At 36.0% G+C, this 15,219-nt stretch overlaps 1 protein-coding gene across 3 annotated transcripts in view; it reads right to left on the bottom strand.

The window, feature by feature from the left end:
- The window catches only part of IPMK (inositol polyphosphate multikinase), a 54,212-nt gene that overhangs the window by 21,340 nt on the left and 17,653 nt on the right, over positions 1 to 15,219 (bottom strand). For 2 of the 3 annotated variants that reach the window (XM_043926242.1, XM_043926244.1), the window contains exons 2-3: positions 12,178 to 12,272; positions 5,388 to 5,484 (exon numbers count right to left, since the gene is read on the bottom strand). In XM_043926242.1, coding sequence (XP_043782177.1) covers positions 5,388 to 5,484; positions 12,178 to 12,272 — 192 coding nt within the window. The remainder of the gene's footprint in view (positions 1 to 5,387; positions 5,485 to 12,177; positions 12,273 to 15,219) is intronic. The other variant, XM_043926243.1, reaches the window with a different exon arrangement.

Below are 15,219 nucleotides of genomic sequence, written 5' to 3'. Positions count from 1 at the left end.
TTTATCTGACATTTACTTTGATTAGGCAAGGGCTTCCCTGGTGGCTCAGATAGTAAACAATCTGCCTGCAACGGAAGAGACCTGGGTTCAAATCTCTGGGTGGGGAAGACCGCCAGGAGAAGGAATAGCAACCCACTCCAACATTCTTGCCTGGAGAATTCAATGGACAGAGGAATCTGGCAGGCTACAGCCCATGGGGTCACAAAGAGCTGGACATGACTGAGTGACTAATTCTTGGCTAGGCAAATGTGTTTTTATCTTTCAGATTCTTGATATGCTTTATCTGATTTGAAATACCAAATCATATAAAATACATATATATATATAAAATGACTAAATTATTGATTATTAGCCTTAAGTTCATAATCCTTAAATTAAGGCCTACTGAGAGTTGGTTTAGTGTATTCTTTTAGTTTTCTAAGTGAAAAGTTGAAATTTTGAGATTCTTGTTTCTCTTTCCCTCTAAGTTATTAAAATAAAAAATCAACATCAAAACCTGCTTTAGAGATGCACAGTTTTTAAAAAAAAAAAGTTACGTATCTAGGAGCTTGCCACAGTTGCTTCTGAATAAAACAGGGAAATGAGACATGATCTGAGAACTGAGATTTAAATTGATTTTTTTTTTCAGATTATCATCACTAGAAATAAATCTGAATACTGATTCTATCTGAAAAAAATGCAAGAGAGCTTAATTCAAAGTAAGTCAATCTCAAAACAATAACTTAAATGATCAAAGGCATTTTAACTACAGGAGAGCCTCATTTATAAGGCTAATCTACAGACTGGATAACAAAGGACACTCAGCTAAAGCCCCTCTGGGTATAGAATGGTACAACAGTTTTCAATTTTTAGATATATAGAGAATATGTTCCAAAAATCTGATGGACTAAGAATAAGATAGTGTTCTATCTGGAATAGTTTAGGTTCATTTTGAACAAAGTCAAGGAAATAAATTAAACTATATTGATATGATGTTTGGAAAATAATTATGACTATTTGCTATGATGTAACTTGTAAGGAAAGTAAAAATTAAAAAACATTAAACATTTTTAAATATTAAAAAATAAAGAAAAGTTGATTTTTCTTATATACATATGAATTAATGTGTGTATAAATCATATAGATAGCAAAATAACTATATTTACTTTTTTAAATTCTTAAAAGCTCTATTTAGTACAACAGATTCTGATGAAGCCAGTCGGTCTGTCAGAGGTCTAAAGACTGACACTTGTGAACCTCAAATCTAAGAGATATTCCATTAAGCTTAGTCTTAATATTTGTGTAATAAATAACAGGACATCTACTTTTCATAAATATATGGATCTCATTATAAGAAGTCACACTGACTAGAAGTATAGTTCTCTATGGCTGTTATCTATTAATTTATGGAAAATGTATATAGAATTTCTATAGTTCTTTAATTTTTTGAGGTAAAAATCATAAAAATATCTACCAGGTAGTCCAAAATATACCACTTCATGCTTTTATAAGCAGTGTATTAACTTAAGACTTAGTGGCTGTACCAACAGCAAGGTTAACATGCTCAAAATATTTATATATTTCATGCTGTGACGATAGTATGTTTAAGATTACACAAGGTTACTACGAACAAAGAAGCTTTTCTATTTTAAATGTATTTTCTATTTAAATATAAACAATTAAATATAATTATCTTAAATATAAATATAAATTCAATACTTACATTGTTTTCTAATATATTACACATAAAAAAATTCTACTGCTGGAATACAGTCCTGATACCAAGAAAAAGAAAAAAAAAAAAGGCAGAAAATTCCCCAGTAACAAAGGAGAAAAAATAAAAACATTTGAAATATTATGGAAAACTGAAAGATCTGCAAATAACTAAACAGTAAAGATAACTATTCCTTTAAAGGAAAGACAAAGGTGAGGACATTTAGAGGGTTGAAGATTTATTCAGATCCTCTTAATGAATATTGATTATATATATTATTACAACATAGGTTCCAAGTTTCATCACATTCCTTCCCACCCTATCTAGGTATTGGCTACCATCTTCATTTCTGAACCTCCCAAAATGTAAAAAAGGCCTGGTGGTGAAACCCTGCCCATTTATGAAGCCAAATGGAAAAACAGAGGATGCCTTTCTTCTGCCTTTCACATCAATTATCAGCTACTTCTGAGAGCAACAGAAGCTTGAAGTATAAGGAATTAATAAATAGAAAAACCTTGAGTCTCCAAATGTGGGGTGAAGGGGAAGAAAGGGAACAGTTTATTTCACTTCATGCTTCTCAAAACCTAGCTAGTAGAGAGATCCATAAACCTATCAATCAATGAGAGTAGAGATTACATTTGAGAACTCTAAATTGCTCAAACCTACTTGAAGATATACTATTCTATTCCTCCAAATAAGTTTTCAATGGTACATGTATTAGGTATCTATGTGCTTATACACAAGTAAAATGAGATTTAACATATATAATTAATTCCAAATCTTCAAATATAATTGTAACAAATGCTTTACCTTAAAAAAAAAAATACTAGTCATATTCTAAGGTTTGCTAATGTGATGTTTGTATAACTCTATGACTGTCATTTAAAAACTACTATACACTTTAAATGGGTGAGATTTATGGTACATAAATTAAATGTCAATAAAACTGCCATAAAAATTTCAAAAGGTAAGAAACTGTTGGTCAGGACATCCTTATGCTTCCCTTAAGTGACAATAACTTGCTGTGCAAACTGGCAGTACTTTCTATGTTTTACAACTTTGGATTCTAAGAATTATACAAAGTTGTATAACATACTACCTTGAGACTTCCCCGGTGGAGCAGCAGACAGGAAATCTTCCTGCCAAGGCAGGGGACACAGGTTTGATCCCTGATCTGGGAAGATTCCACATGCCTCTGAGCAAGTAAGCACGCATGCCGCAACTACTGAAGCCCCAAGGTTTTGCTCCAAAACAAGAGAAGCCACTGCAGTGAGAAGCTCATTTACCACAACAAAAAGTGGCCCCTGCTCACCACAATTACAGAGAAAGCCCACACACAGTAACCAAAGACCTAGCACAGCCATAAATAAATAAATAAAGATGCTCAAGTAGAAAGAGGGGAAAGAGTTGAGAAATAAACTATATCAAGTTAATACTATGTAAAGTATAGTAATGCAAATTAGTGTTCTACTAAAATTTAAGAAAATATTTATTTTCATGATCCTGTGGGATAAAGATGTCAGAAAGTTTCCCATCTTATATTTGTTTCATTTACAATCAAAATGATAAAAACAGAAAGAGGACTCCATGAATTCTCTAGCAAAATCAAAGCTTAACAACCTCTATGGGGCAGTTCTCCTTCCAGAGCTAAAAACTGGAAAGGAAGGGGGTTCCCTGACTGTCCAGCGGTTAGGACTCAGTACTTTCACTGCTGTGGCCCAAGTTCAATTCCTGATCAAAGGAACTCCCAGGAAGTTGCACAGTGTGGCCAAAAAGAAAAAATATGTTTTTAATTTTAAACAATAAATTATTTTTCAAAAGATTACAAAGGAATAGGAAATTTCCTAAGGCTATTGTTCGTATTACAGGACCACATCTATTTACATCTATACTTCTATTTATATTTTCTCCTCTTTTTTCTCATTTTCCTCACCTCATCTCTTCAACTCAGTACTACCAACATCTCCATTTATACTCAAAATAAGAGTTTCAGAGTTTAGAAAGCATTTTCACATAAAATAACATGCATTTTCACAATTCCACGTGATACTATTTTCATTCATTGTATAGAAGAAAAAGTGGAGCTTCAAAAGGTTAGAGTTATAGCAGTTCACAAAATTTGGAAATAACCAACGGAGAAGCCAAGCCTTCTGACTTCAGTTACTGACCTTTCTACGGTAGCACAGATATCCCTCAGGACTATTTGGTATTGAAAACCAAAAAGGTATTGATTGCTAGCAAGTCTTTGATTTTTAAATTATTTTAAATTATGTAATTCTAGACTATAAAATGTTTCAATTAAAACATTTCTTCTTTTACCCAGATTCTTCTTGTATACTCTACTTTTCAAAATAATGATGCTGTTGGTTCAGTTATTTGACCCATTCTATTTTTTCTTTTTTTTTCTGGTTGTGCCTTGTGACATGCAGCATCTTAGTTCCCTGACCAGGGATTGAACCTGTGCCCCTTGCAGTGGAAGCGTGGAGTCCTAACCACTAGACCACCTGAGAATTCTCTCTACCCCTTCTAAATAATTTTTTAAACTTTACATTTAACTATCTAGATATAGATTAGATAAGGAAAAAGGAGGGAAGGGAAGAGGGAAGAAAGGCAAGGAAAGAAAAAAAGGAGGGAGAAAAGAAAAAGGGAAAGGAAAGTGAGAAGAGAGGGGGAAGAAAGGAAGGAGGGAAAGAAAGGAAAAGCAGAGCAGAGCAAAGCTCAAGTCCCCTGCCTCCCCAAATGAAGCACAGAAGAATTCTACAAATCCTGGGGAACCATTGATTTACTATTATCTGAGGATACTCACAAGAGATACCATGATTCCTTATTAATGAAACCTAGCACAAGTAGTGACAAAGACCTGAGGGAAAGAACAAGCTCAAACTGGAGTCCCCATCTCCTCTTGTTCTCAAAATGTGGTTCAAGCACTATCTCCATTAAAAAAAAAAAAAAAAAAAAAAACCACACACTTTTATTTAACAAGCATATCATGAACTCCAACACAGATATGCATTATCAAAATGTCTGGGAGTTGAGCCTATTAATTTGCATTTTAGCAAGACTATGGGTTTTTCTTAAACTCAGTCAAGTCTGAAATTCTTCCCTCATTCACGAATCTTCTTCAATTGTTAGCGGTCATGTTACCAGTTTAACTGACTTTCGTCTCCTCTGTCAAAGGCCTTAATGTGGCAAATACTGCTTCAAGTATTAACTAATATTAAGAGAGAAATTCTGTGCCCTTACATAAAAAATTTTGTCCTCTATATGAAAATTACCAAAATTTTTTAAAGCGTGCAAGTAGGGAATCAAGGAACAAGACAGAAGATAGGAAGGACGTTATACAAAGACAATATTTCTTGATTTTTCTTTTTTCAAAATGGGAAAAGAAATTGCTCAAAATGTTTGGAAAAAAGAACATCTGATAATTAAGAGTATTAAGTACTAGTGTATATATATACATATACATATGTTCATTCAATTGTTTAAGAAACTGGTCATTAATTTGTATATGCTATTTAAGAAACTGGTTATGAAAAGCAAAAGTATTAATAAGTTTTCTTAATGAATAAGAGAAAGTAGTAAGAAAAACACATATATTCTATTTTTATAATACTAGGCTTAATCTTACTTAAATCTTTTAAAAAGCAATTCTCATGAATTAAGGCTAAAAGATGGATTTTAAAGAAAAGATTACCATTTGGTGCAGTAGGAGGTGACCAGATGCCATAATATTTTGGCAAATATTTTCGTAGCTCTAAAAGAACATCATCAGTACAATCAGCAGCAAAAACCTAAAACAAAGAGAAATGGAACATTTGCAAGTTAGTTCCTTGTAATGCTTTCTAACTGCTCCACACATTTCTCAAATAACACAATACACTGAATCATAATTTATCTAGTATGAGTTTTAACTGGAATTTAATGAGTTTAAGTCTGGAATAAGCCCAAAAAAAAAAAAAAAAACCTCTATGTGTCTCCAGTGAGAAACTCTGTATTATTTAGAGCATATTCTTGGTTATCTAATTCTAGCCTTTCACTGTCCTTGAACTATTTTACAACAAAGTAAATTGTAGATAACTCTTAGCAAATGCAAAAGAATTCCTGTCCATAGACAAAGAATAAATTCTGGCCAGAGGAGGATCTGTGCCTCCCGAGTCTCAGTGGTAAAGAATCCATCTGTAATGCAGGAGACTTGCAGGAGACATGGGTTCAATCCCTGGGTCAGGGAGATCCTATGGAGAAGGAACCGGCAACCCACTCCAATACTTACGCCTGGGAAATTCCATAGACATAGGAGCCTGGCGGGTTGCAGTCCATGGGGTCACAAAGAGTGAGACACAACTAACCATTAAACAGCGACAGAGGAGGATTACTGACTTACCTCCAACCTCCCTGGAAGGGGAGAGTTTACAGTGTTCTTATGTACACTCATTTCACCTTCCCTTTATGCCATATAAATTTGTGCTTCTTTGACTTTTCTTTTGAACCAGTTTTAACGTCTGCTTAGTTCTGATACTAAGTAGGGCCCTGTGGGGCTCCTGAGCACAAAGCCTTTCCGTAGCCCCCATTTCTTTGATTATAAGAAAGAGGCTTCATTCAGCCTCCATGACCTTCCCAATGGGCAGATGCAAGCAGTTACTAAATAGGAAAGAGAGGTGAAGTGAGACCAGGGAGAAACAGACAAGAGCAGCCTTGGGGGAAGGTCCTGTTTCCCCATCAAGGGATACACACAACACTATCTTTGAGCTGTTTTGACCCCAGACAAGTTTGAACCTGAAAGCTGATGACACTGACTCCTACTTACCTCACCGCCAACCCATCAGAAGAATGCAAGCCAGTCACTGCTTTGATCCTTATCACCTACCCCCACCTCATGTCTGTTGAGACCTTTCCCTACTGCCCAGGGATGGGGGCACAGTTCTTGAGGGGATAGCCTGCTGGGTTCCCTTTTTGCCTGGCAAAGAAATAAAGCCACTTTTTCTCTCTCCTCCATAACTATTTCCATATTTCTGTTTGGCATCGGCACACAGAGTCAATATTTTTGCATCACTTACCTCATTAAATGAGTTTAAATAAAATCTTTAACATATATTTACTTTATATCTTTAAGGAAATTGTGATTTTACCTTAAAAAAAAGTATCATTTAACTCAAAGTCTAAGTATTGTTCATTTAATTATTTGATTTATAACCAGTAACAATTCTAGAAACCAATGGAAATATCCAGATATCCTGAAACTAGATTTTTTATTTTTCTTCTAGAAAAGCAGAAAGAAAATTTTTGTTTCAGACTCACAGACTGAGGGAAAGAACTTGTGGTTGTCAGGGAAAAGGTGAGTGAAAGGAATAGTTAGGGAGTTTGGGATAACAGGTACACATTGTTATATCTACAATGGAAAATTAACAAGGACCTACTGTATAGCACAGGGAAGTCCGCTCAATGTTATGTGGCAGCCTGGATAGGAGGGTAGTTTGGGGAGAATGCATACATGTATATATATGATGAGTCCCTTTGCCGTCCACCTGAAACTATCACAACACTGTTAATCAGCTATACTCCAATACAAAATAAAAGGTTTAAAAATAATAATAACTTGCAAGACCTCTCACTCTTGCCAAATAGGTCTACTAATAATAATGACTAGCAAGACATCTTACCCATTAACTCTTGCCAAATATGGTCTACCTAAGTACTCAAAACCATTTAAGTTTACTCATGTAAAATGCTTATGAAATCTCAGTATCAGAATTCTAATTATATACGTCAAACCACATTCACATCAAGTAGTTATATATGACATAAAATTCTATTGAATAAACTCAAGTATGGCAGAAACTCACCAAACGTGATACACTGTATTTTCTAGCTTCCCCTACTGAAACGTGAGCAGAAATGATATCAGTTACTTCCTGGCCAAGGTAATTAAAAGCAGGGTGTACCTATCATCCCTTTGTTCCTGGCACCAAGACATTGAAGACACAGTGTTCATGATGACCTAACAAGATGGAGGAGCCAAGTACATCTCTATGTGCTTACCTGAAGGAGTCCACGATATAAGTGAAAAGATAAAAGATTAGAAGAGTAGAAAGGTAAACTTTCTCTTATGTTAAATTTTTTTTTTAAAGTAGTAAGACTGATCTTTACTACAACATGCCAAATAAGATAACCTAAACAACTTTGTACCTAGAAATGCAGGATGAAATGTATTATTTCCTTAAATGCATAGCTGAGCTCCCATGATTAAAAAAAGGAAATTCACAGAGACCTAAAACAAAGAGGAAACCCAAAGTGCTAAGCTGAGCAGTGATATTTGGGCTCAGAGGTCCACTCTGAAGACCTGAACCAAAGGATCTCTGAACTTAGGACCAGTCCGAGATGAGGACAGAGATACTCAAAGACGGAAAAAAGAATACTCCCAAGAGTAAAGAATGCTCTGGGCCAAGCTAATACAGAAAAAAACAGCAAATAAACAATATCAGGAATAAAAAGGGAGTCATAATTAAACTAGCAAAGCATTTTAGAAAATACTATGAAGAATTTTACCAGATGGACAATTACGTAAAACTATAATTTACATTTTAATACCACATTAACAAAGAAAATCAAAACATTTAAGAAACTGAATCATTAGTTAAAAAATATATCCCTTCCCAGGAACAAATGAGAGAAAGGAAAGATGGAAATGACTTATGGAAGAAAAAGAGACAAGTCAACAGGCTGCTCTAATGAATTTATAGGTAAGTTTTATCAAGTCTAAGGAATCAAATACTTATCTGATACGAATTCTTCCACAAAAAAGAAAAAGGAACGCCCCTCAAAACTCATTTTATGACGCTAAAAGAAACTTGGTATCAAAACCAGACAAGGACAATATGTGAAGAAAATAATAATCTCATTCATGAGCATAGCTGGAAAAAATCTTATATATATAACACTAGCAAACAAAATCCAGTAATGCATATTATTAAAAAATAAAAATGACATGTCCAAGTACATTTTATTTCAAAAATCAAAGGTAATGTAATATTAGAAATCTGTTATGGCATTTACCAGTGACTTCCCCAGTGGCTCAGATGGTAAGGAAACTGCCTGCAATGCAGGAGACCTGGGTTTGATCCCTGGGTTGGGAAGATTCCCTGGAGAAGGGAATGGCTACCCATTCCAGTATTCTTCCCTGGAGAATTCCATGGAGGAGAGTGAAAAAGCTGGCTTAAAACTCAACATTCAAAAACTAAATTGTGCCATTTGGTTCCATCACTATATGGCAAATAGATGGGGGAAAAGTGGAAAAGTGGAAACAGTGGCAGATTTTATTTTTCTGGGCTCAAAAATCACTGCGGACAGTGACTGCAGCCACAAAATTAAAAGACATTTGCTCCTTGGAAGAAAAGCTATGATAAAGCTAGACAGCGTATTAACAGTCATCACTTTGCCAACAAAGGTCCATCTAAGTTAAAGCTATGGTTTTTCCAGTAGTTCTGTATGAATGTCAGAGTTGGACCATAAAGAAGGCCGAGTGCCAAAGAACTGATGCTTTCGAAATGCAGTGCTGGAGAAGACCCTTGAGAGACCCCTTGGACAGCAAGGAAATCAAACCAGTCAATCCTAAAGGAAATCAACCCTGAATATTCATTGGAAGGATTGATGCTGAAGCTAAAGTTCCAATCCTCTGGCCACCTGATATGAAGAGCTGACTCACTGGAAAAGACCCTGATGCTGGGAAAGACTGAGGGCAGGAGGAGAAAGGGGTGGCAAAGGATGAGATGGCTGGATGGCATCAACTGACTCAATGGACATGAGTCTGAGCAAACTCTGGGAGACAGTGAAGGACAGCAAAGCCTGGCGTGCTATAGTTTATGGGGTCAAAAGAGTTGGACACAGCTTAGCAAATGAACAAGGGTATTTACCACATTAACAGATTAAAAGAGTAAACTCATGATCATTTCAACAGATACAGAAAATCTCTGTCCTCCTGCATTGTCTCTTCCTGGCACAAGAGACTGGGGGGTTGGTGAACAGCTGAGGTCACTTATTTACTTCTCTAGTTCCCTCCTTATCAGTCCAAGTCTTGTCTTAAAGTTACCTTGCTGAGTTCCAGCAGCCACTCCCTCTCCATGCTGACCAGGCCTACAGATGGTATAGCCTTATCTCCTTATCACTTAAGCAGGTGACCTTAAACTCTGACTACATCATGGTAAACAGTCCTTTTATTAAACTGAGAGAGGGCATCATTTGTTCCTTGAGAGAATCTTAACTCACAAAGAAAGCACTTTCCTTAATCTGTGGAGAAGTATCTCTCAAAAACTTAGCTTGAAAGTCATACTTTAACAGGGAAATGTTAGAAGCACTTTTACCAAATGAGAAGATCCCCGCCCCATTGCTTTACTTCATCACACTGAACTATACAGAAATCCCCGACAGAAGTATATAGATTCAAAAGGGACAAATAAAGCTTCCAATCACAGAAGATGTAACCATCTATACAGAAAGCAACTAAAAATGTTACAAAGTCTCAGATAAATATAAGTTACTAAGAGTTCACCAAGATTACTATATGTAAGAACACCATACAAGTATCTAATTCATTCCTATGTATTAGCAATCATTGGAAAATGTAACTCAAAAATATACTGTTTACAATAGAAACAAAAAATAAGAATAAATCCAACTTAGAATGAATCCAACAAAGTATGTGCAAGACTTTTACAGAGTAAATATAAAATATTTTCTTTGAAAAAGAGGAAGTGTCAGCAATTGAAAGCATATTCTAGAGCCAGACTGCCTATGTTCAAATCCAGGGACCATCATTAACTATTTCAATGATCCTGGTCAAATTATTTAAACTAATCATATTTTATTATAAAATGAGGATAATAACAGTGTATCTAACTCACAGGTTGTTGTTAAATGAGTTGGTAAAGCATTAATAGCAAATATTTGGTTTTTGTTTTGTATTATCTTTTTACTTGCACCTAAATTTAAGAAGTAAAGTTATAATTCTTAGAAGAAAATATGAGCATACACCGTCATGACATTAAATATGACACTAAAAGTCTGCACTTCAAAAGACACTAACAAGAAAATGAAGACAACCCAGAGAATAGGGGAAATATTTACAAGTCACATATGAAAATCAAAGCAAACTACAATAAGATTAACACTTCACACTCACTTGAATGCCTTTTTAAAAATAAAAACAAAACTAACAAGTGTTGATGAGGATACAGAGAAACTGGAGTCCTCATATATTAGTCATGAAAATGTAAAATAGGGCAGCCACTTTGGGAGACACTTTTGGCAGTTTCTCAATTAATTAAATGTAGAATTACTATATGACCCAGTAATCCCACTCTATATCCAATTCTAGTATCTAAAAGAATTAGAAACAGGTATTCAAACAAATACTGATACATAAATGTTCATAACAGCCTTATCTACAAAAGCCAAAAGATGGAAACAATCCAAATGTCCTTCAATGAGTGAATGAATAAACAAAATGTGGTGTGTAAATTTAATAGAGTATTACTCAGTCACAAAAAGGAACAAAGTACTAGTGCCTACCACAAACTTTAAAAACATGCTCAACAAAAGAAGCTAGACACAAAAATAGCTAAATCCATAAAAGGCAGGTTGGTGGGTGGAAGACATTGGGGTGAGGGAGGAATAGGACATCATGGCTTAATGGGTACAGGGTTTTCCTTGTGTGTGTGGTGAAAATGTTTTTTAACTAGATAGAGGCGATGGTTCAGAGAAGGCAATGGCACCCCACTCCAGTCCTCTTGCCTGGAAAATCCCATGGACGGAGGAGTCTGGTAGGCTGCAGTCCATGGGGTTGCTAAGAGTTGGACATGACTGAGCGAATTCACTTTCACTTTTCACTTTCATGCACTGGAGAAGGAAATGGCAACCCACTCCAGTGTACTTGCCTGGAGAATCCCAGGGACGGGGGAGCCTGGAGGGCTGCCGTCTACGGGGTCGCACAGAGTCAGACACGACTGATGTGACTTAGCAGCAGCAGAGGTGATGGTTGCAAAACATTGTGAATCTTCTAAAAATTATTCCTAGTAATAAGGCTAATTAAATGTTAACTGTCCCCCAACTCTTCCCCTCTACCCTCCTTTGGAGTTTCATAGTACACACTAGCATGTTCAAGGCTCTAAGAAATTCTGTAGTAAAAAAATAAAGTACTTATTTAAACTCAGCATTTCTGAAAAATACAGTCTATCATTTAAGTGTTTTTCAGAAATGTAGGTCAAAACCCATCAATCAAAATTAATTCAGTATATCATAATAAGAATCCCTCAAAAATGAAATAGAATAGAAAATACTAGAATATATTGGTAAAGATAAACATTGTATTTTTTCTGAGCTGTTGTTTCAGTCACATACACAGTATACTAAGACATGCTATCAAATGTATTTCTTACTGAGTCAGCAGCAGAAAATTATGAAAAGCACTTTGAATACAACAAAATAAATCTTACCTCACTTACCATATTATAAAATTCCAGCTCTCTTGGACCCCTTGGAGGTGGCTGCAATTGTTTCAAAACTGTGCCATCTGGATGTTGCAATATACCTACAGAACAAAAATAAGATATTCTAAAATGCTTTAATAGACAATTTCATAAATTTAACAGTTTCCTTTTACTTATTTCAGAAACTGAAACATTCAAACAACATATTTCAATGCCTGTTAGAGGCAAAGCACCAGGAACACAAATTCTAAATAGCTTGCTTTTGTTGTTTCCACCTGTTATGCCCCTTATAGCTCCCTCAGACTTTCTAATAAATAGAACATATTTAAATTTTTATAGAAATTCTTCAGTAATAAGACTTTCCAGGAGATGTTAATTTATAGTTAAATACGAAGCAAATTGGGCCTCCCTGATAGCTCAGTTGGGTAAAGAATCCACCTGCAATGCAGGAGACCCTGGTTCAATTCCTGAGTCGGAAGATCCGCTGGAAAAGGGATAGGCTACCCACTTCAGTATTCTTGGGCTTCCCTTGTGGCTCAGCTGGTAACGAATCCACCTGCAATGCCCAGGGAGACCTGGGTTTGACCCCTGGACTGGGAAGACCCCTTGGAGAAGGGAAAGGCTACCCACTCCAGTATTCTGGCCTGGAGAATTCCATGGACTGTATAGTCCATGGGGTCGCAAAGAGTCGGACACGGCTGAGTGACCTTCACTTTCAAGAAGCAAATTAAAAGCAATAGCATAAACTGATCCCACTTTTATAAGCAAACAAAAAAATGTTAACAATGGTTCTATATGAATTTCCCATTTTTTCATTTTTTTAAGTTTCTCTCATCTGTTATAAGAAAGCAATTAAAGTTTTTCCTGAGTCAGACGCACTGTGTAAAGCTGTACTGATGGCATGAGTGCACCAAGTCAACGCGAAATGTAGGGGCTGAAATCCGGCGCCAAGCCTGGACAAGAAGGGGCGCCACTTCATCATACGCCCACTCAAAGGGGAGACTGTTTTTCATCTACATGTGAAAATCTTACATTTTCATATACTGAGATTTCATACAATCATGCCAGTTAGAACACAACAGAGCTCAAATAAATCTATTTCCAATTTTGATAAAACACTAATTAAGTTTCTATTTCTTTGGCAAGCGTCAGCAATTTTTAAGGACAAAAATGCAGAATTTAATCAACAAAGTATCAACCTAAAAGATATAGTAATCAAGTTTGTTTAAGTGCTACTTATAGAATATAAGGAAGGTAAACATTAATTCATATGGGTAAGATTGGTTGGTAAGCAATGAAAAGATTTTGGGACTTCAAAGAACAGTCTAACATAGCTCAAAGTTACTGAAGAGAAATACTGTTCCCAAAGTCTGGGAAAGCCTTGACGCCCATGGTAACAAACATTTCCAATGGGCTAACGAATAAAGATAGATACAAAAAAGCCCTGGAGCTTCCTGACGGCTCAGTGGTAAACAATCAGCCTGCCAACCTAAGAAACACAGGTTCGATCCCTGATCCAGGAAGATCCCACATGCCGCAGGGCAACTAAGCCCCTGTCCCACAACTACTGAGCCTGTGTTCTAGAGCCCGGGGGCTGACACTGAGCCTTTATGTCACAACTACTGAAGCCCACGAGCCCTAGCGCCTGTGCTCCACAAGGGAAACCATCATAATGAGAAGTTTATGCACCAAAACTACAGTTTAGCCCTCTCTCTGCAACTAGACAAAAGCGTGTGCAGCAACGTAGACCCAGGACAGCCAAAAATAAGTAAATAAATAAACCTTAAAAATATTTTATTTAAAAAAAAGGACTGATGAGCTGAATTGGGAGGGGGCAGGGAGCATTCATAAGTGAAGAGAGAACTATGAAGCTTCCCCACCTTGGGGCAGACACCTCATCTAGATACAGGTGAATCTGCCATTAGACAAACATTTTAGCAGGCAAGCAGAAATCAGACTGTAGACAACAGTGTGAGGTAGCAGAATGGATTAGAGACAATAGTCCTAACACAAAAACAGATTGCTTGATCCAGCAGTTCTCCCACACTATTCACTCTGAAAAATACCACTCCAGGTTTTCAGAGAAAGAAGCCATGGAGAAGGAGATAGTAATACCAGGCATTCTCCCAGTGAATGAATAGGATCTAAAAGTAAACCAATAGTATCTTACACTGCAGCCAAATCCCTCACAGCTGAAAAACAGTCACGATAAGAAAAGAAACATCTTGTAAGGCTGAGCCAACACCACATGAACTGAATCTAAGAATGCAGCCCAGCACCAGTTCAACTAAATTCTAAAGGGAATATGAGTTATCAGTCCCCCACTCTAAGCAGAGGGAAGGGCTTATACTCTATGTGGAACAAAACAAAACAAAAAATAATATATTTCACTTCCCAGGGTTCTTTTCTTTCTTCCCACTGTTTTTTAAATAAGGTGTCCAAAATTCAATTTAAAAATTGAGACACACCAAAAGAAGGAAGTGTGATGTATAACCAAAAGAAAACACAGTCAACAGATGATGACACATAGATGAACAAGTACTTATAACTACCAAACAAGGATGTTAAAACAATTGTAAGTATGATGCAATAGAAACTATAGGAAAAATGGATATAAACACTGAATAGATACTTCAGGAGAAATGCAAAGTCTAAAAAAGAAACAAAAATTGTACAAGTAAAAAGACACAGTATCTGAAATACAATTATCAGCAGATGATTAAGAATAGGCAATCAAAGAGACTGATAATAAACTTACAGGAAGGTCTATAGAAAATATCTAAATTAGTGCAGTGACAGAAAAAGTATCTAAAAAGAAAAACGGAATAAAGCACTGGTATCCTGTAGGATAATATCAAGCATTCTAACAAACACATAGTTGGAGTATCATAAGGAGAAAAGAGAATGGGTCAGAAAATAATTCTGGACTTCCACTTTTACACAGGATACAAAAAGCTGAAAGAACACCCACTCCCATCTAAAAATAAGGAAAAGTTAGATAATCTACAAAATTGTAACTTTTCTTGAAACCATTAGAGCACTGAGACT

The sequence above is a fragment of the Cervus elaphus genome, chromosome 15 (assembly GCF_910594005.1).
Source record: "Cervus elaphus chromosome 15, mCerEla1.1, whole genome shotgun sequence".
Classification (NCBI taxonomy): Eukaryota; Metazoa; Chordata; class Mammalia; order Artiodactyla; family Cervidae; genus Cervus; species Cervus elaphus.
The sequence above is the reverse complement of the archived record's forward strand: the minus strand, read 5'-3'. Positions and strand labels throughout refer to the sequence as shown.